Source organism: Propithecus coquereli, unplaced genomic scaffold (genome assembly GCF_000956105.1).
Source record: "Propithecus coquereli isolate 6110/MARCELLA unplaced genomic scaffold, Pcoq_1.0 Scaffold177, whole genome shotgun sequence".
Classification (NCBI taxonomy): Eukaryota; Metazoa; Chordata; class Mammalia; order Primates; family Indriidae; genus Propithecus; species Propithecus coquereli.
The window spans coordinates 2,697,533-2,717,695 of NW_012142412.1; the positions used below are offsets into that span (position 1 = coordinate 2,697,533).

At 43.8% G+C, this 20,163-nt stretch overlaps 1 protein-coding gene across 1 annotated transcript in view; it reads left to right on the forward strand.

Annotated features, from left to right (window-relative positions):
* Positions 1-20,163, forward strand: part of CELF2 (CUGBP, Elav-like family member 2) — a 156,986-nt gene that overhangs the window by 36,631 nt on the left and 100,192 nt on the right. The window contains exon 2 of the mRNA XM_012642188.1: positions 11,713-11,795. Coding sequence (XP_012497642.1) covers positions 11,713-11,795 — 83 coding nt within the window. The remainder of the gene's footprint in view (positions 1-11,712; positions 11,796-20,163) is intronic.

The following is a 20,163-nucleotide window of genomic DNA, read 5'->3' on the forward strand; positions in this document are numbered from 1 at the left end:
ATTTGATCACCCTAGATACAGGGAAAGCCTTCGTGGTACCCTAAAATTATATAGTAGAAGGAAAGAAGAGAACCTCTGTTTGGTGTTTTCTGTGTGCCGGATTCCGGGCTTGGCACTGTGTAGACATTATCTTATTAAATGGATTGAACAAAATCTGTTTTAAGCACCCATGAAAGCACACCTATCTTAGGTTGGAAATTGGTGAACGATACTAGAGTCATTTCTCAGGAAATGGACTGGAGAGTGCTCCACGGACTGTTGTTACTGTAGGAGCCTGCATCAGAAAGGCTCCCGGAACACGAAGGCTAATAGAAAACCGTACTGCCGTAGGGTACGCAAATGGGAAGATGCCTGCGGAGAGTCAGCCCCTGAGTATTCAGTAGGAACCTCCGCGCCTGGCACCTTACCGTATCCTCTGGGGGGGACCTGAGAGCTCCTCCTTCCCCCCATCCCATGCGTTTAGGATGCCACATCTTCATGCGAAGCCCAGGACCACTGCTTTTTCTTCTTCCTCTGTTGTTGCTGAAATAAAGGGAAGTGACAAATCTGTGGTTAAACTCCTTTTATCATCATGAAACCTGGGCGCGCTCATTAGGCGGCAATAGGTTTTATTTCATATGACAAACTGTTCTAGGGAATTTCTGCCCCATGGGGGTGAACCACAGAGTATACAATTAGGGAAAAATTTGTTGTATCCTGGATAGGAAAGTCATCAGAATGATTCCATTAAAATGGATTGACCATTTAGGGCCACATAAATGGATGTTCAGAGTATTCAAAGGCCATGCAAATGGGTGAACTTGGCTAGTTCCAAGTAATTACTTCAGAAAGCAAGACAACAAAATCAATTCTAAACCCTATTAAAGGGCTCGTGGTCCTCACTTAGAAAAGAGGCCTCGTTGCCCTGCCTCCCACCCGGAGACCCCGGGAGCAGCTCAGCGCGGGGCAGGCGTGTCACTGCTGCCTTTCTGTATCCGTTTCAGTTGTTACAAAGGCGGAGTCATGTTGCCTGTCCCTTACCTGCCTCAGAGGAACCTGCAGAGGATCTGTTTGAGCTCAGGGCTTTACGGAGAAACATAATAAATTTAAGGCAGACAGTAACCTCTAGCATGTATTAAGTACTTTTATTTATATGCCAGGAACCATGTTACATATTTTCGTACGTTACCTTGATAGGTTAAACCAGTGACACAGCTGCTGTTACTAACTCCATGTTCTAAGTAAGAACCAGAGGCTCAGGGAAGTTAAGTCACCAGCGTGAGATGCTAATCAAAGGGACTGTATTGGACTCACTGCAAAGATAATGAACGAAGCACGAGGGAATATCCAGTATCACTTCGGAAACTCATGGTGTCTGCCATGAGAACTCGGGGCCGAGCTTACGCTTGGCTGCAAAGGTGAATTTCTTACATGATTTCCACTGTTCCTGGCATGTGATTCCCATGAATGTGAAATGTGGCTTAGTTATTGTTGGAGTTGGGTGGAGGCAGTATGTACCACAAAAAAAAAGTCTAAAATAAGTACAGATCTTTACTTTAGCCTAACGTGTGGTCTCTGCATTGCGCGTTGACTGTGAAGACCAACGCGAGGTGGTAGATAAGGACGCCCTCATTCCAATTTCAGGAAAAACACCTCTATTCTTCTCTGCATTACAAAGGCCCCTGTTGGGAATTCTGAGAGACCCCTAGAACAGATCAATACGGAGTTATAATACCGGGGATAGGTGCTGGGGTGCGGAGCTGAGCTGGATTTTATTGGGGCCAACAATAAGGGGCCTGTGTTCTTAGTCCCGCGAATACAAACCGACACACCGTTGAAGCAGGACAGTGAAGTTGAGACTTGAGAGATTGGCCTGGCCTGGAAGCACCTAATAGCCCAGAGTGCTGAACTGAGAATCATAGGGAAATGGATAGGATTTTAACCTACTCTCATTGCCGCTACGCTCCTAATTATAATGCCATCCTATCCTCAGGAGAGTCTGCACTATGAAATAACCTTATATTAGAAACTTCCTTTTAATGAGGTCCCTCAGTACGTTAGAAACTAAATCCTTTTTAATTGGATTCAAGACAGAGCTACCTTATAGCAGCCACATTAACCCCGTGATGCCTTCCTACCCAGGAGAAGAGATGTTGGTTCCCAAAGCGGAGGCCGCTCCCCGCCGGGCGGCCTGGTCGCTGCGTCCCGGGGAGGACCCTTGGGAGGCCGGCCGGCCAGTGGGTCTTCTGTGGTGTGTTACACTCAGCCTAAAGTGATTACGTTTTTTCTTACCTTTAGAGAAAAACATAGCCCTCCTTACTCTACGATGGGTATTTGAAAATGTAAAATGTAACGTCACCTTTCATTCCAAGAGTCCAGTGACCCTTCCTGTCATAAAGTCCCTTACTTGCTCTCTTCACACCATCCCCAGGGGGCCTTGACCAGTGTGTGCGTCACCCATAAACTTAGCATCCTGACGCTTAGAGCAGAGGGGAGAGTTCAGGAAACAGCTAAATACAGTGATTGTCCCATCAGGGGGAAAAAGAATGACACTGAAATTCTTCAGATACTTTCCTAGCTCAGGCAGTTGAAACGGTTTAATGTAAGTGGCTTATTTCAGAGAACCAGGGAAGGGGAAAAGCAGATTCTGGCAATTTTGCCCTTGATGTCTTTTCTGTGTCCTGCTTTAGTTGGAATTTACATAATGATGGGCGAGGCAGGATTGCAGTGCACACATAGCTGTGCACATTAGTCCTCAGTTGCTTTCCCAAAAGGCTTAAAAATGCAGTAGATTTAATCTAGGTTAAAAAAAAAAAAAAAAAAGAAGCTCCATTTTCCTAGCAGGAAATTTAGAGAGCTTGCCTGTCTTCCCAGGGCATGGAAATAACAGAAGATGGTTCCTTCAGGGGAAGTCCCCTGGGCAGCAGGAGGCTGGCAGGAGGCTGAATCCTGTGGCCAGGTAATAAAAATATGGTCACGGCGTGTCAGGTGGAGAGTCGGAAGAAAGGTGTGGGGTTGCCACTGAGCGGGGTGAGATCATCGTTCCCTCCCTGGCTGAAAAGTTGGCTCAGATTTGCTGTCCGCGGGTGATCCTGCTGGGGGAGTGAGTCAGGGTGGTTGGAGGAGCATCCGATGACTGCCCCAGGCCGCCAGAGAAAGAAGCGGGATCCCGCTCTGTCAGGGAAAGTTTCCCAGGGGAATTCCTTGGGTCGGCATTCCGTAATCCAGTGGGCGGTGTCCACATCATTCAAGTCCTGAAAGCAGAATGGCAACACCGTTTCTCCGCTTCCTAGGCAGTGGCAGATGGTAATACTTTTTACATCAGGGTGCCAATTATATCAAACTCCATAAAACTAAGCTAATTGGGTACGGTTTCATTAAAAGTTGATTTCTACGAGATGAGGCACTTGGATTGGGTGGCCGCCATTCTGAGCTATGGAAGCCCCACTTTCAGATAGGAAAAAGAAAAGATTTGCCTTCGGTGACTTTTGGGGAGACATTTCAAGCAAGAGAGGTTTAGGTTATAAAAAGACATTTTAGGTGGCAGGAAAGGAGTCTGAAGCAGTTCTGAGGCTCTTTCAGAGTAAGACGGAACAAATCACAGGTGGCTAAGGGAGGTTCTCGCGCTCGGCATTGACTTTGAAGGGTACTCGTGAACCAGTAATTGTCATTAGGATGGTTTTGCCTTTGCTGTTTGCTACTTGCATGACTGGGGGACAGTCCGCTAACCTCCTGGGGACAGCTATTTTCTCATCTGTGAAATGGGAGGAAGTAGAGGTTAGGCTGGTAGAGTTAGCTAAATTGTAAAATTCTGTCATTCTGCAGAAAGGGCATAGAAGCCACCAGAAAGCAATGCCACCTTAACTTCCTCTAATTTTCTTTCTCTGAGTTTTGAGTTTAAAGCAATAAAAGGTTGACGGGGAGGGTATAAAACGAAACCCGCTCATCTCCCTGCAGGTTCTTCCTTTAGATAACTAATGTTTGCTATGGTTGCCACTTTTTTCGTGCCTCCCACTCTGGTCTCATGGCCTATGTCATTCCAGCCATCTCGGTGTGGCATCCAGGAACAGAGGAGCCGCAAGAGAGAAATCATAAGCAGAGTGCATGGAAGGGTTCAGGGGCAGGGGACTGAATTTTAGGTGTAGCTTGTGGCATCAGTAGCATCATTTGTTCACTTGTATATTGCACGCCTCGAAGGCAAGCAGTGTGTTGAGGACAAAGCAGGAACAAATGCCGAGGGCACAGCGCCAGGGAAGCCACGAGACAGTGAAGTAATAGTGCGTGGATGGGATATTTACCCAGCGGCACCATTTCTTCTCGGTGGGTGGACTTTGGGCTAAGGAAAGGGATACACCTGTGACTCTCCAGGTCACAAATCTCATCCAAAAGCCTCTTTGTACTTTCTAAGAATGGTATTTTATCATTGTCCTTTGCCTCAGGACACCGAAGTTATATATAGTTACCTCCTATACCACTGAAAAACAACTCTCTTTCTTTAAGGTCGGTGCTAAGTTTTCTGTAAAAATTTAATTCGGGGAATTTTTGGTGGGGATATTTGAGCCTTTCACTGCTCTGTAGAAACTGAAAGTAGGAGGTGTCGGCAGCCAGTGATTGACAGTTGAGACCGTAGTGTGTGGGAGACACACTTGAGCACAAAATGTACCACTTAGATCAGCAACCTTTGGATTCTGAAAAAAAGTAGTAAATTCTCTCTACATGGTGGCTAAGATCGAGGGGGAAAATAGATGACAAGGGGAATCAAGTATAAGGAATATGTCCTCTTTTGACTTCAGCTGGCTCGCATGCTCCCGACGTGACGAGAAGCCAAGATCCCGATTGCAATTCCACTCGTGTAAGGCAGGCACCTGCTTCGCTTGCAAATGCACACACACAAGAGAGCTTCATTCACAGAAAGGAAAAAACCGTGGCGGGTTCGCTAATTTAGCCTTCCAGGGCCTTAGTCCCTTGATCTGTCAGCCCCTTAGAATTCAAAGGCAGCCTGTAAAGGAATTTTCGATTCACAATGTGATGACTTTGTTGATGCCCTGAATTCGAATACATATTGAATTGAATTTGTCTACCAGGACTATTACTTTGTAAAAAAAAAAAAAAAAAAAAAAAAGTACAGGGTTCAGTCATCAGATGATCCGTCTGTGGCTGTTTTCAAGTGTTTATTTGCTTAGATTTAGAAAACAAAGTAGGTTTCACATGTTCAAGAGGTTGACTGGCCTTGAAAACATGGGCAAGCCTCTGTCTTTACCCTGGGACAGAGTTCAGCTAGGATGGAGAGGTGTTTTTGTGCACAGCACTGTAAACTCCAAAACTAAAATACTTTTTATTTTACTGCCATAAGCTCCAAAACTGAAACATTGTTGATTTTACCAGCTTAACCACAGAATTGTAGGAAATCGTTTTTCACCGTCTCAATCCTGGAGTTTTACAGTATTGTGTTTCAGAAAATGCTCCACATTTTTCCATAATAAAATATTACTGAAGAGCAGCATCTGAAAAAGAGTGAGCAATCAGAACTAGAACATTCCAAAAAGGCCCTTTCTGACACATACAAGAACACCTAACTCTGAGGCTCTCTCCTCAGTCCAGGCTGGTGGTGACGGGGCAGGCGTGAGGAATGGGTCACCAATGATACCAGCCACCGTGGGGTTGGCTTCTGCCATTGACCGTGTGAATTGTTGGCATGTGATCCGGAATTCCCACCCTGCGGCTGACATGTGACTGTTTGAATAATTGAAAATCATCCAAGTCACTGACCTTTCCTGCCTTGGATTTGGTTGTTACACATTATATGCAAGTATCAGAATATCACATGCACCCCTTAAATATGTACAAAGATTAATATTATGTATCAATCACAAAATGCCAGAAAATTTTTTAAAAGATACACAAATATTAAAAAAAAAAAAAAAAACTTGGCTTGTCCCTATTTTAGAGCCAAAGTCTTAAAGAAAAGGAAACTGCATTTTCAAAATGGTGTCTCCAGAGCATCAGACCTTAGTTCCATTCCTACCCAATAAGGATAGGATAAGGTTTGGAGACCTTGGAGGAAGTGTCTTTAATGAGTATGATGTCAGTTTCCTTAAGGGCAGAATTAATTTTAAAATCGGATCTTATATCTTTCTCTAGGGCTGTGTCTATAGTACCCTCCACACTGAAGAATGTAAATAAATTGCTGTTTGACTCTGGGCGAGCCATGGTATAAACCGGTTATCTTTACATAAGCAGTACATTTTTTTTTCTGTGAGTATTATTACCAAGAGTTTCCAAGTAAAGATTTTCAAGAGAAACAGCTGTGGTTTGAAAAGATTTGTGATAATCCAGATGGTTTCTTTGAGGATAAATCTACTTGATCATTTAAAATTAAAGTCTTTCAGTGAAGTTGAGTGTTTTCTTTATGATTTTAAATACACTACTGTGTGTGTGTGTGTGTAGCTACCATTGGCCTGTCTTATTGGGAGCTTTGTCTTTGAAAACAGCAAAAACTTCATAACAGTGTCTCAGATGATCTAGCAGTTAAGCTGGCAAAATACCTGCGGGAACTCTTCATGACAGCAGAAAGTACTGGTGAAAAGATAGACAGACACTAGCTACCCTGTTTGGAGTGTGCGGCACTCAGCCTCTCTGGGAGCTGCCACTCCCAACTTCTGATGCATGATGCTGTAATCACAGCTCACAATTACACTACTGATTACAGATTGCTTTACAAGCTAAACACATGCAACTGTATTGCTAAACTTACCAATTCCTGGAAATGTGGGCGTCAAAAGTCTCCAGGTCCTTTAGACGGGCCTCTAAGGAGGTAGACAGAAGGGGTGACAGATGGGAAATTGAGACTAGGTGAGCTTTTCCGTCCCTCTCTCCTTCCCTCGGTGCACAGCGTGGTCTTGCTTCTGACGACCTGGAACTGCCGGGTCCCGCAGAGGCTCTCAGTAGCCCAGGGCCGGTCTCCTGTGCTTTGTCTGTCTTAGGTTCCCTTCCCAGGGGCTCTGCTGCATGTTCACAGTTAAACAGCAGAATTAACTCACAGTGAGATGTTAATGGCCAGCTAGATATAATGTATTTCCCCTCTAAGGTATATATAGAACCGTCGTGATCTTTGGTAATCAACCAAAGGTGTCATTGGTAGTGGAAACCTCAGGCCCTGTGTGACCTAAGACTTGTGATGTTTGGTTCTGAAATCACATCTCAAGTTTTACCTCCGTACCTATTTCACCTGTGAATTTAAAAAGTCCTGATGAGGAATAATGGGAGGGGGTTGATAAACTAACACATGCAGGATTTTTTTGTGTGTGCTCCAACGTCTAAAGCTTTGAGTATTACAGTGAATTGTTGAATTGGTTGAAACGAAAGATAAAGTGACCTGGGTGTGGAGCATCACGGCTACCTTTCCTGACTTGGCTGCTGCCACTGGCAAAAACCCCTCAGTGCGTGGACAGACCGTGGCACGACTTGTAAAGTGCACATGCTTATTAGACAGTGTCGAGTAGAAAAATGTGAAGCAGCAAAAATCACCCGCATGAAGCAGAAATAGGAGGGTTGAGACTTGCCGGAGCACCTGACTCATCAAACTGCATCCTCCCGTGTTGATCCCAGAGTCCCTTGGCCGGTCACTTCTCTTCGACACAGGCAGGGCCCTTCTCTCCACTCCAAGCACAGCCTGGAAAGGGGGTTCCAGGAATGCACACCGAAGCCTGCAGGACTGCCCGCTTGGGTGTGCGCTGCAGCCGCTGACCATACAAGAGCACCTGTGGGTATCGTAGACGTTTAGCCACCCACCTTACGCTGATGTTGGAATCAGAGGCTGCGGGAGGAGGGAGGCCTGTCCCTGAGTCAGGTTGCCGAGCCATCTGGTGTTGCAGCTGACCTGGAAACGAATCCAGTGCCTCTCAGACCTGAGTTACAGCTGGCGTGGGGAAATCTGAGAGACAGGTGGTTCCCTTAACAGCTGCACATTCAGGTAGGGCTGGCAGGCGAGGGAGCTTCATCCTTGATGAGCCTTTCATGGGTTTTCTGGGATCTGTAGTAGCTCCCTGACATTTTGCCATAAAAATTACCATTTCAGGGCAAGTAATGATATTTTTTTGTCTTCCTTCGTTGAAATATTCTCTGCAGGTCAGAGAATCTAACACTTTAAGTGAACATATTAAGTGATAGATGGATTTTTTTTAAAAAAGACTACGGCTGTTAGCTGGGAGAGGACTCACAGCAACGACAATCTTTCAGACACATTCCAATTTCCGGAAATGTACAAACGCAAGTCCCATTAGGGCTTTACGCTAATTACTATATCTAAAGTGACTGTTTAAATTTGGAGGTCTGTATTTACCCTGCACATTTGAAGATAACTTAACCAAACGCTGTATTTGTTAAGCAAATCATTGTGCATGCTGAATGAAGCATAAGACTTTTTCAGCCCAGTAAAAGTAAAGAAGAATTCTGGCTCTTTTTTATTTGTTCTGAACAAAACACTTTGACTATATATCCATGTGGTTTTGGGGAGGATTTTAGGCAGACTTGGTTTTTACTAAGGGTAAGGTACAGGAAAAGTAAGGTGTTTTCCCCAAAGTCATTCAACAACTGAAAGTATGAAACCGAAAGATGACTCTTAGGATGACATTCCCAGTAGTCTTGTCTGTCTCGGGTCCCCCACACTCGTGCGAGTTGCACACATTATGGGGGTGCCCAGCTAAAGCCTGAGTAGGGGCAGAAATCGGCCTGGTCTCTGCTCGCCAAGCCGTGGGCTGTGGCAAGGAGCGGCGCCCACCCGGAGATGGGCCACTGCTTTTGGATTGCAGGAAGGCTCCAAGCTCCCCTACCAAGCACCAGGAGCTGAGCTGTGTTGGGTCGGGCATACGAGCAGTGAGGGGTGCATCACCAGTGTCGCCTACAAGGTACTCCTACCTGTCACTCTGAAGCTAGAGCTGCTGTTGCCGTGATCTTAAAGAATCTTTGTTTAAATGGGTACAGTGGAGCAGTTAAGAGCTAGGCAGAGCTTGCAGGGGGTCTGTAGTGATAAGTCCCTAATGTCACCATACTGACTGCACAGGCAGTGTGGACCCTGGATGAAATGAGTTTGAGCTTTGGGGCATCTCCTTTTCTGAAAAACAAAAGAAACAAAAAGCGCCCGCCTTCTCTTCAGTAAGAACTTTTGTTCAAGAGGAAAGCACTGCAAGCAGCCAGATTCACACTAAGATGTAATAACTAGGAATAATTATGTGTCTACTCCTTCAAGGGTAGCGTTTTAATGTTTAGATAGCAAATGGACTGCGCCTTCCTCGTGGACTCTCAGGCAGTGGGAAATTGGGAAATGGCAGGGATTTTGTTCGGGCATCTGAGGCAGGGGAGTGTCCTTTATTCCTGAGACCACTGTGTTTGGTCAAAGCTCTTAAAGTTGGCCCAGTATGCATGGGCATACGATTCTCTCAGTTTACGTCCTCTTTGTTCCTTGCTACTTTTGTCTCTTATCGTTGTGTTTAGTTCTCCTTTTTCAATTTCCCTGTCATTCCACTGTTCTGTCAGGCCAACCTATACTTCTCAGTCTTGACTCTGGCCTGGCCAAACTGGCCTTTGTCTTTCATCTCCCAAGCTTACTCTTATCTTCCTTCGTTTCCTTCCTTTCAGTCAAGCAAACTGCTCGTTCCATCACTACATCTTTTTTTAAGCATCTCACCCCCAAAAGTTGCCACCTTGAAAGTACCAGATTCTGCCTCTTGTTTAAAACTTTGATTATTAGACGAGGTTGAAGTTCAGAATGTCCCCATTGTTCCTTGCCCAGAAGCTAACCCCATAAGGAGAGAGGGAGGGGAGAGTGCATTGAAAGTCTGTCTGTTAGACGCGTTCATGAAGGCTTGTCTTGTTTTTATATCTGTACCAAGCCTAGCGAAGCATGGTTGGTATTTTTCTTTTTCTAAAAATGATTACTGGAAGCTGGGCTTGACTTTCCTATTTAAAATTATTCCTTGATGTGTAGCAATTCCTGTAGCTTTTGGGGGCTTACATTAGGCCATTGAAGCTGAAATCACTAGTTAAGCTGATGTCTTCAGTAAAAAAATCTACCATCAAGCAGCACAACCAGATAAACTCTAGTCAGAGAAGCCAAGACGGTTGACATGAAAAGCACATGTAAAAAATGGCCATTCTCTCCATGTGTGATTGTTTCAAGAAACTTCATAATTTTCAGTTCCCGTCATCATTCAAATGATACATTTGAGAGATTTCTGATGGTTAAATGCGTGGATTTTCTTAAATGCCAAGAAGCTGTGGTCATACTCTGTCCAAAAGGTAAAGGTTTTGTACATACTCAATCTTGTTAGACCCCAAATAATCGAATGTAGGAGGACAAGGTTCCAGATTTCTTTTCCACATGGGGAGGAAGCATCTCAGATGTCTTTAGGAATGCTATATGCATGGGATTGTACTTTATTTTCCCCCCTGCTCCTTTGAATGAGTTTTTATTTGGAGAAATCTGAATGCTGATGTGTGACTGTAAAGCTTTCAAGCTTGCGGCGCCAGCTCCCTGCTCTGAAGCCGTGTCATTTTGTTGTGCTTTGTCTTACTTGCATCATCCCCCTAAATAGAAACAACGTGGGTGCCTAAGTGCTGGGCATTTTTCTCGTGCCGCTTGGTGTGCTTGTTGTATGAGCACCTCTCCCAGCTCCCGCAGCCCTGCCCGGCTCTGTTTCAGCACAGCTCAGGTGCAGTATATACGGTCTGGCTGAGGGCATCGCTCTGTGTTTTCCTCAACCCAGCCTACCAGAGCCTGCCCAGATCAAAAGTAGTATCTGTCTTTTAATTTCTAAAGCTTTGGTTTACGCCCTTTTCCCAAGCCTGGTTGTGCTGAGAAACTATTACACGTATACGCTGATTAACAAATTGTTAACCGGTACTTTCATCATCAAGTTGAAGTAAGCGTGAGCCATCATTCAGGACACAGGCAGAAGGAATGGTCTGAGGTTTCAACACCCATTTCTTTGGAGGAGGAGGAGGTTGGTTGGAAAGAGGGTATATGCTGTCCTGTCCTGGAGGGGCCTGGATGCCCTATGCTCCTGGAAATGAGGCGTGAAGTGGTTGCCAGTTGGTGTGCCATGGCCATATTTAATGCATGGGCAGAGTCTGGGCGTGCACCAACCTGTATTGTAACTTATTTTCTAAACTGGTAAAAACATAATCTTTCATTTTGGCAAACAAGTACTGAGTGTCTCATGCACAGAATTTTGCATTATGTACTATGGCGGAGATAAAAAAAATAACACACCATCCCAGGAAGTTTATAATCCAGCTGTCTAACCTTTGAGTTTAGAAAGTGTTTCAAAACTCTGATGTTCTAGAGAAGCTACCCTTTAAGAAAATTATAATTGCTGTAAGCTCATGCTGTTGTTACTGTGATTAAATACTTTATGTAGTTGCTACCCACAAATCCCATTAACACCTCACCTACCCCCCCCCGCGCCACCTCCCACCCTCGCTCCTGAATAGCTGTATTCCACAGAGCTGATGCACAGAGTTACGCACTGACGCCAACGTGGGCAAAGCTAATAAGTATGATTTAGGGTGAAAAGGCACCGGGTAAATGCTTGAGATGTTATTGCTGTTCTCATACGCTTTATTATTTTTAAATCGTGCATCCTTTTAAGTAGATTGTTTGTTCGCCACAGTCTCCATTATATCTAAGCAAAGCATTCACAGAAATTTCTAAAACCTTTTCATTTCTCTCTGTAGGTTGTTGTTTCGTAACATTTTATACAAGAAAAGCTGCACTTGAGGCCCAGAATGCCCTGCACAATATTAAAACTTTACCTGGGGTGAGTCGGTTTACTTTTGTACCAGAATCACTTTATTGCTTGAAAATGGTCCTTTTAACTGAAGGTTCTAGTTATGGGCTCTTAGTGCCAAAAATGACTTTGGTCTTTTGAGGAGTGTGTGTTGACCCTCTGTTCCCTGCGGCAGCCAAGCCAGCTGGCCGGCCCACAGAGGAGCCCTGGCATTCACGCTGACGGGAAGAGCTCTCAAATAGCATGTCCCCTGGTTAGAAAATCAGAGTGACCCCACTGGGCAGCAGCGGCTGCCAAAGAGTATTGGGTGGGCTAAGATTTTAAAAAGGGGGAAAAAAAAAAAACCCAACACACAAGAGAAGCAAATGGAAAAGGAAAAGCTTTTTACTCCCCAGGAGCCCCTTTTCAAATTTCGTCTTTAGATTTTCTTTTGAAAGGACAAAATGTACCCTGTACAGCCATAATATTAAGCCTCCAAATGGTTTCTAAACAGTCAGTGGTGGTTAACAAAGTCAATGTTTTAATGCCCAATTTGTGGCTTCATGTTGATACAGAACAGAAAATATAATGCTTACAGTTGTTTTTTTTTTTTTTTTTTCCATTTCCTTCCTGGTAATGTTTGATGATTAGGATAATTCTCTAGAAATGAACTGACGTTGCATGTAACAGCTTCATCAGAATACATTACATCTAAAGGGTTTTGTGGCTCTTTTATGTATTTCATGCTAGGATCCATTTCCCTGTGTTGTTTGAGTATTTTCCCTACTGACCCAAATATCCACGATGAGTTCATTCAACATAGTAATGACACACATCGGTTATAATGAAGAATCTGTGATAATCACTGTAGTGATGATGATTTTCTTGAAACCTGGTTTGATAAGAATAAAAGAAAGATAACGTAACGTCCTTGATGTTTTCAGGGTGTGATTCTAGTATGGTGTCATTTATCCATCTCTGAGCACGTGCACCGACACCTGTGTGTGTACGCACTAACATAGTCACGTGGGAGCACTGTGGCCCCCGGTAGCCACGGAAGAGAGAGCATTTATGTGATTCACCTCAGATCCATTGAAGAAAGTTTTGTAAATTTGTAGTGGCAAGATGCTCAACAAAAGGTTTTCAAAATGTTAGCTTCTTAATCGCCCAAAAGTAATAGGTTATGAGCCTTGGTCTTACATCGCACCACTTTGGTTTTCCCTTTTTCACACGAGGAAATCAACGAATAGAAGGTTCAAAAAACCAAGTGTGTGGTATCAGAATGCTCCTTCCCAATTTAACTACTTCTCCCTGAAACCACTAAGGTGGTTCTTAATAAGCCTGCCTTTATTAAGGCTCAGTGACTTTTAAAAGAAAAAGAAAGTAGTAGTATTTCAGCTTCATTCTCCATGTAAATGGAATTTTTCCAATGAAAATTCTAAGAGATTGCAATGTTAAGTCCCATTATGGAATGAAAGAACCAAGGCAAATATTTACTGGTTCGGCCAACAATAGAAGAAAATACTTATTTCCCAGCCTCCTAAACACACCCAAAGACCACTTTGTATTCCCTCTCTTAAAAAGAAACACTTTACTGTAATTAGCACACAAAATCCCTTCTACATGTGTTTTAAAAAATTACTTGAGATGATGAATTGTTATTTAGCATTTAAGGTATAGTAGAGAGTTTGATGGCAGTGACATCATATTTTAAGTGAATGCAAAACTTGGTTGGTTTACACAGCTCTAGTGTGATCTTGACACGTGAAGATGCTCTTAAGAAACCCAGAGTGAATACGACGAAGAGGGCATGTTGAAATGCATAGAAGTGACTGATGAGTATGCTTGGGTTGGGGATATCTGCCTCTGACTCTTTTCTTAGCTAACAATTTGCACATTTTGTAGTTTTTCTTTAAAAAAGTTGCATGTTTTCTTTCTTGTCTTCCAAAAACTTCTGCATGTGGAATCCAGGGATGGTGATTTTAGAGACCTGTTGTTAAGGACAGTCATGTGGAAGTTGGAAAAGATGGTTGGTTGATTATTTTTGGTTTTCTTTTTATCTAGTTCACATTCCTATGCCCAATTACTTGAGGCAAGTTAAATGAAAATCTGAAAAGTCAGATCTTATTTGTAAGGCTAATAGCCTTTATGCTCTACACACTTGCCACCTTTGCCATTTCAAATATGGTAAATGAGGACAGAGTTCCATATCCTGCATCTGTGTACAGCTTTATCAGATAAATATCACCCTTGACGGCTATAGGGAAAATATGAGAGTGGTTGCTTGCAGCTTTGTGCCTTTTGTAGACAGGAAGAAATGGGACTAGACATAAAAAGATTAATGCATATTCTTGGAAAAAAAAAATATTACAGGATACCTTGCTGTTTGATTACAAGCCTTGGAATTAGTCAACATTTCCATAATTCTAAACCAATATACACCTGTTTTCCCACTGTGATGTGAAGGCACAACTTAATTTAACAGAAACCCTGCTGTGCTAAATCTCTCATTAAATACCAAGTGAGTTCGGTAATTTAAAGTTGTACATGACCATTTTAACTGGTTGCCTTCATATTATGAAATTAATAAGAAATTAATGATGCACTTTGCCATATGCCTTCAATTTCTTTAGGAATAGAAATAAAAGGGATAAAGAAAAAATGCATCACCAGCTGACACTTTAAAGCTTTTCTGGTTGTAATCATTTTCCTGTGGATAAAATCCATTAAAAAGTCACTTGCTGCCTTTTTTCTAAAGTGTCCAAAACTTTCAATTTTAAACAAGATCAAATAATGCTGGGGTTTTTTTTCTATGCAGTTTTCTTCAGCAGTTGATGTTTTTGTTTCATAAGGAACTTTTCTCCTGCAGCCCAGTAACGTGTAGGGGTTTGCTTTTGCCCTTCTACACCGCTTCCTTTCTTGAGGGAAACAAAGAACTTGGTTTGTTGAGAGGCAGAAACAAGCTGATAGGACTGGCTATTCAGTCGCTGTGTCTTCTCTTAGATTTCGATTGAGGGCACCCTCCTTCTCCTGTCACGTGTGGAGTCGAGAGACCCTTTACGTGGCGGGTAGGGCACTGGGATCGAGGTGAAGGATCAGGGCCTTCCTGAGCCCTGATCAGATGTGTCCTCAGCGTAAGTGAGGCCACGTTTCCGAAGCCTGCCTCTTCCTGTGTGACCAAGAAAGACACCGTGTCTTAAATCCTCTAAGATGCTCAACATCAGTCCTAGAAATAAAATAGTGGAAATGAAGGGAGCAGATTCGACATCTCAACACCCAGAGCAAGGAAGGGAGGGGTTGTTGGGTGTCCTTCCCTTGGTTGGATGATGCTCTGCTCTAGAAGTGATTGCTTAACGCTTAAGCAACAGATCAAATCTTAGGGATAGCCCCTTACTAATTACTGACATTTCAGGAGATCTCTGAATCCCAAGTGATAATTTATTGAGTGCCTACAGTGTGCCTGGCACTAAGCCTGGTATTCGCAGGAAATAGCGGAGGTCAATTCCGACGGGCCTCTAGCTGATCCTAGTGGGGAGGATGGACAGTAGACAGGTAATTAATATTTATGTGGTTGTGCTTTAGTGCTTTTCTGCTTCTGACAGAATACCAGTTACACACACACACACACACCCCCACCCACCCTTGAGATCCCTAATGAGTAGTGCCTTCACAGCCTGCAGATTATACCGGCTGTGTCTGCACAGCCTGAGTCACTGGGTTTGGTGCAGCACGATTAGACCAGCTCTTCTGCTGCTGGGCCACTTGTGTTCTTGGACAAATTTCGGTTGCCTCCACTCTGATGACGTATGAGCTTGGGCTTAGAGATAGCCTCCTTTGTTTAGGGTTTCAGGTAGGCGCAACCCAACTGGTAGTAAGATTCAGTAGAAACGTCCTTGTCTGCCATTGTGTTTCCCAGAGAAGAATCCTTGTAAAGGCAACTTGCGAGATTTGTTTTGTTTTCTTTGACCTAATTTAGCTCAATTAAAAAATAAAGTAAAACAAAGACCATTATTGAGGCACAGAGAAAGTACTGAGATCTTTTCAATAATCAAATGTAAGGGCCAAATATCCCCGTGCCAGTGTCAGCACGGTGCCACGTGGCATTCTTTTCTCAAGGTCTTAACACACATTGTCTCTGGCAATGAGGCTTTTTGATTGAAAATCTGCAGCAGTCTCATTAGAGCGTTCACTGTATAAATTAATTTAATTAAGGATGTAATAACAGAGAGGAATACAGTTTTGAAAAAGCTCTTAAATTTTAGCAGCAAGGAGGAGGAATCTATGGAATCTAAATGTCTTGTAAAATATTAATTGCAAATTTCTTCCAGACATTCTCTCTGAATATGCCTCTCCCCTTTTCTTTTTAGAATCGCTACCAGTTTTATTAAATGCAGTTTATATTAAGGAGTTACTGCCCTCAGAGAACATTTGTTTAGAGCACTCAGTTTAGCAGCGGCAGACTGAAAGGTGTTTTATAATCGCACACGCAGTGCGAGCAAGGCCTGTGCGTACTGTTGAGATATAAAAACAAATGGGCCTGATCCGGTAGGAAGAGGCTGTAAGTAAATGGCCTCGTGGGACAAGCGTGTTCACCCACACGGAGTGAATGGGCCCCTTCCTGGCTTGCCCTGGCAGAAGCAATTTACCTGTGTGGATAGGCACTTTCCTCCCAGGCAGGCTTTAACTCGGCTCTCCATAGAAGTGTTCTCGAACAGCGGAATGCTGGGGCCTGTCGTTCTTTTCCACAGAACCACTTGACTCTCGCCGAGGCCAAATTCAGTTTGCCTATTTTAATGTATTTTGAGGTACTCATTTTCTTTGAGCCACCTCTCCTAATTATTCTGTGCTTAAGGCCTTTGTTCTAAGGGCCATGATTATTATTATTTTAATCATCATCATCATCATTATTTTTTTGTCATAAAATCGCTCAGACCCCCATCTGCTCGTATCACAGAAATGTCTCCCCCAAACCATCCCATCTGGATGGAAGCCGAACTGGGCTAAGTTTGGTGAAGTTTTTTTCTCAGATGCCTTTTATTTAAAATTGTTAGGGACACACAGCCAAAACATCTGTATGAACAGGTTTGAGTGCTCACAGTCTTGTATCATGTGGAACACACAGAGCATTCATTCATTCATTCACCAAATACTGAGTTTTTATTGTTTGCCAGGCACTGTTGTAGATACTAGGGAATACGGTAGCAGCAGCCATGCCCTTTGTAAGTGAATCACCAACAAACAAAGCCTGCCACCGTGCTTGTACATGGTAAATGTTGAATAAATAGCTATTGGATATTTAATGGCTAAATAGGTTAGTTTTATAACATATTTCCAAGGGAGTCAAGTTTTTTTTTTAAAGATAATTCTGCCCACAAATACTCCAAATATTCCAAAATATAGGATGCATGTACATTTTGTTACATGTATGTGTGTTCAGTGATATAATTTGTTTCATAGACACAGATCTATTCACGTATATGTCTATATACACTCTCGCACATGCACAAACGGGTAGCAGTCCAAATAAATGCATGAATATATAACAAAGTCCCATTTTCTGTTTGGCCTGACGACATACTCTTAATGACTTTGTAGTCCACTTTCTTATTTTAGGCTTCATCAACTGTCTCAGTTCCTGAGTATAATTATAATCCTTTGTTTGGGCTCTGAATCCGGCTCGTGGCTGATTCATGGTGCGTGAGAGGGTGCTTGAGAGCTGCTGTTCATGACGATCCCTGCCTTCGCCTGCTTACTGTAGGAGCCGCCTGAGCCGGAGACTGCCCGGGAAGCTTTTTCAGTCCTGACCAGATATGCCTGATGAGGCATTGTTCCTCCCAGATCGGTTCTGTAGGTGTGAACTGCTCTTGGGTAGCAACCCAACATGTACAATGTGTTTGCTGTGGAATGTATCAATCAGGACATGCATTTGGTGTGCATTCTTCAGATGTTTACGTGTGCAGAATTTGGCCTGGGTTGAAATATTTGGCCTCATGGGACTGCCTAAGAGAAACCTTCCCCTGCTCTCTGTGTTGTGTTCATATAATGCTTAAAGCCCATGGAAGTGGAAGCTAAACCAAAAGTAAGGATTTTGTCTGTCTTTAAGATGCCTTTTTTAAGGAGTATGATAGAGAGTGCCAAGGTGTGGTTCCAGAGGAGTCCCCTGGGGACAGGGGTGTGTGTAGAAGCCCCTTCCCCCTAAGAGCCAGGCCTGTGTGAAGGGACAAGGTCAAGGTGTGGACCCCGCCCAGGGGTTGCTCGGCCAGGTGGGGCAGGATTGCTCCCAGCTCACCACTTTAACCCAAGAGGGAAAGTTGAAGGATAAAAGGAACCCCTTGGCCCAGTGGGCCCCAGTCTACAGACATAGGCCCAGGGATCTGGCAAAGTATATTTTAATACTTCACAAGAGGCCACTGAAAATTGTCTGTTTCACCCACCATGAAATTATGCATGCCACCTGAAGAGCGGATGGTTTTGTTTGGGGCTGGCAATCCATCAGTTCGATACCTTTGATCGGCAGTTATTGATGCATGGCTTTGATTAACTAAAAGGAAAAACTAGTTACTTTTAAAACATGGCCCGCTCCATACAAGGAAGTCTGGGAGAAAATTAATCAAGACTCTTCGGTGGGGAAAAGTTGGAAATGCCAGCACAAGGTACAACAGGGAGCAGCTGCGCCATTTTTTGGCCCTAGAACTTAGTGGGAGGCATTACTGCTTTGTTTTGCAAAGAGCATAGTCCCGACTACATGCCTAGTTAATAGGACTTTGGGAGGGCTAATGAGGGAATGTGTGTAAAAGCCCCAGCACTGGTGCCTGATCAGGTCTGCAAAAGTGCTCCGTGTCGTTGTTTGAGGGCTATTGGTGTCTCATTTTACCACATGAGCGTGTGGCAGAATGGTTCATGGCAAAGAGAGGTGGTAGAGTCTGGAGAAAATCGTTTCTCTGCAATAGTACAAGATTACATTGGGAATATTAAGTTCACTTATATGAACGTCAATTCCCAAAAGGTTGGTAAGATTTCTAAAGAAGATTTGGGGGCAGAACCCATGAATTTGATTAAAAGGTCCAGGTGGAATTGCAGAGCAAGGAGTTATGATAGTTGAAAAGGGGAAAGGTTTGGAAAAAAGCTAGGTGATTGTCCAAATTCTGTTAGAGAATTCATCACCTAGACATGTATCATGCTGGACAGAGCTTGAATCTTTCCCATGGGAGCCGGGCACAGCTCAGGAGACGATGCCCAGGTGAACCAGGCTGACCAGCCCGTAGCCTCAAGCTTTAGGCCATGAACAAAGCATGTGACATGGGTACGTGTGGAGAGGGTTCTCCTGGGAGCGCCAGGGTTCTTCCCTTCCAAGAAATAGAGCCTGGCTGAACTGGGGGAACCAAGGCCAACATCAGAGGGAAACTTAGAGCTGCTCAGCTCAGCCAGGTCTGGTCCCATTAGTGCAGGGGAGGGGAGGGACAAGAAGCCTCCCTCCTCCCTCTGCTCGTTTGAGCCGTAGACTGTCGTAGGACACAGGTGCTCGGGAAGTCTCATTAGTATTATGGCCCAAACTATTAAAGTTGTTTTGATAGTAGAGCAGTATTTCAGGACCATATCGTCACAGCTCTCATTGCCCACAAGCCACCGAGATGAAAGGATAAACAGTCAACAGTACATGCAGGAGACTGCAGAACTATGAACTGCAGACACTATGACAAATGTTCTCTTTTATGCTCCTTATTGTTCCTGACTGTCATTACGTCCCATCAGCACTGAAAACACACGTTGGTGCTGCCATCCCCTCCTCCAGCGCTTAAAAACCCTTGAAATTCCTTTCTTTCTGTATCTGCAAAAGGAGGGGGTGGACTAAATGATTCTTCCAGTCTTGCAGAACTGTTCTTCACTGTCCATGTATTGTCTATAGTCGTATCCTAGTTAAAAAAAATCTAGGTATGCGTGACCTGACTTGCTTCAGTTATTGGTTAGTGATTTTAGAGCACTTTGCGTAGACATCTGGATCGTTCAAGCTTGACCGTCCGCTCTGAGATTCTCTGGGCGTCTGCTTTGCTCTCCCCTCTGGTCGAGCACCAAAGGGAGCTTAGCACCGATGATGTTTCCAGCAGGGAACAGAGACAGGAAAGGGAAGGGAATGGACTCTGCCAAGTCAGTTGCATTCCTCGCTTGCAGCCTGGGTTTGACAAGAAAGGGTGTTTAGCCTGATGAGGTTTCAGGATTATTGGTGGATTTCTTTTATCTGTTTAATTCCTGTCCCCAGGTAACATGGATAAGTGAGTTGTCTGTGTTTGTAAATGGCTTTACAGGCTTGTTTATTTGTTATCCCTTCTAAAAATATTTCAGGTGATGTATTGGTAGCGTTCACCTTGTTACACCGAGGACGCGGAGGTTTGAGAGATTAAATTAACTTCTCTGACCTCCC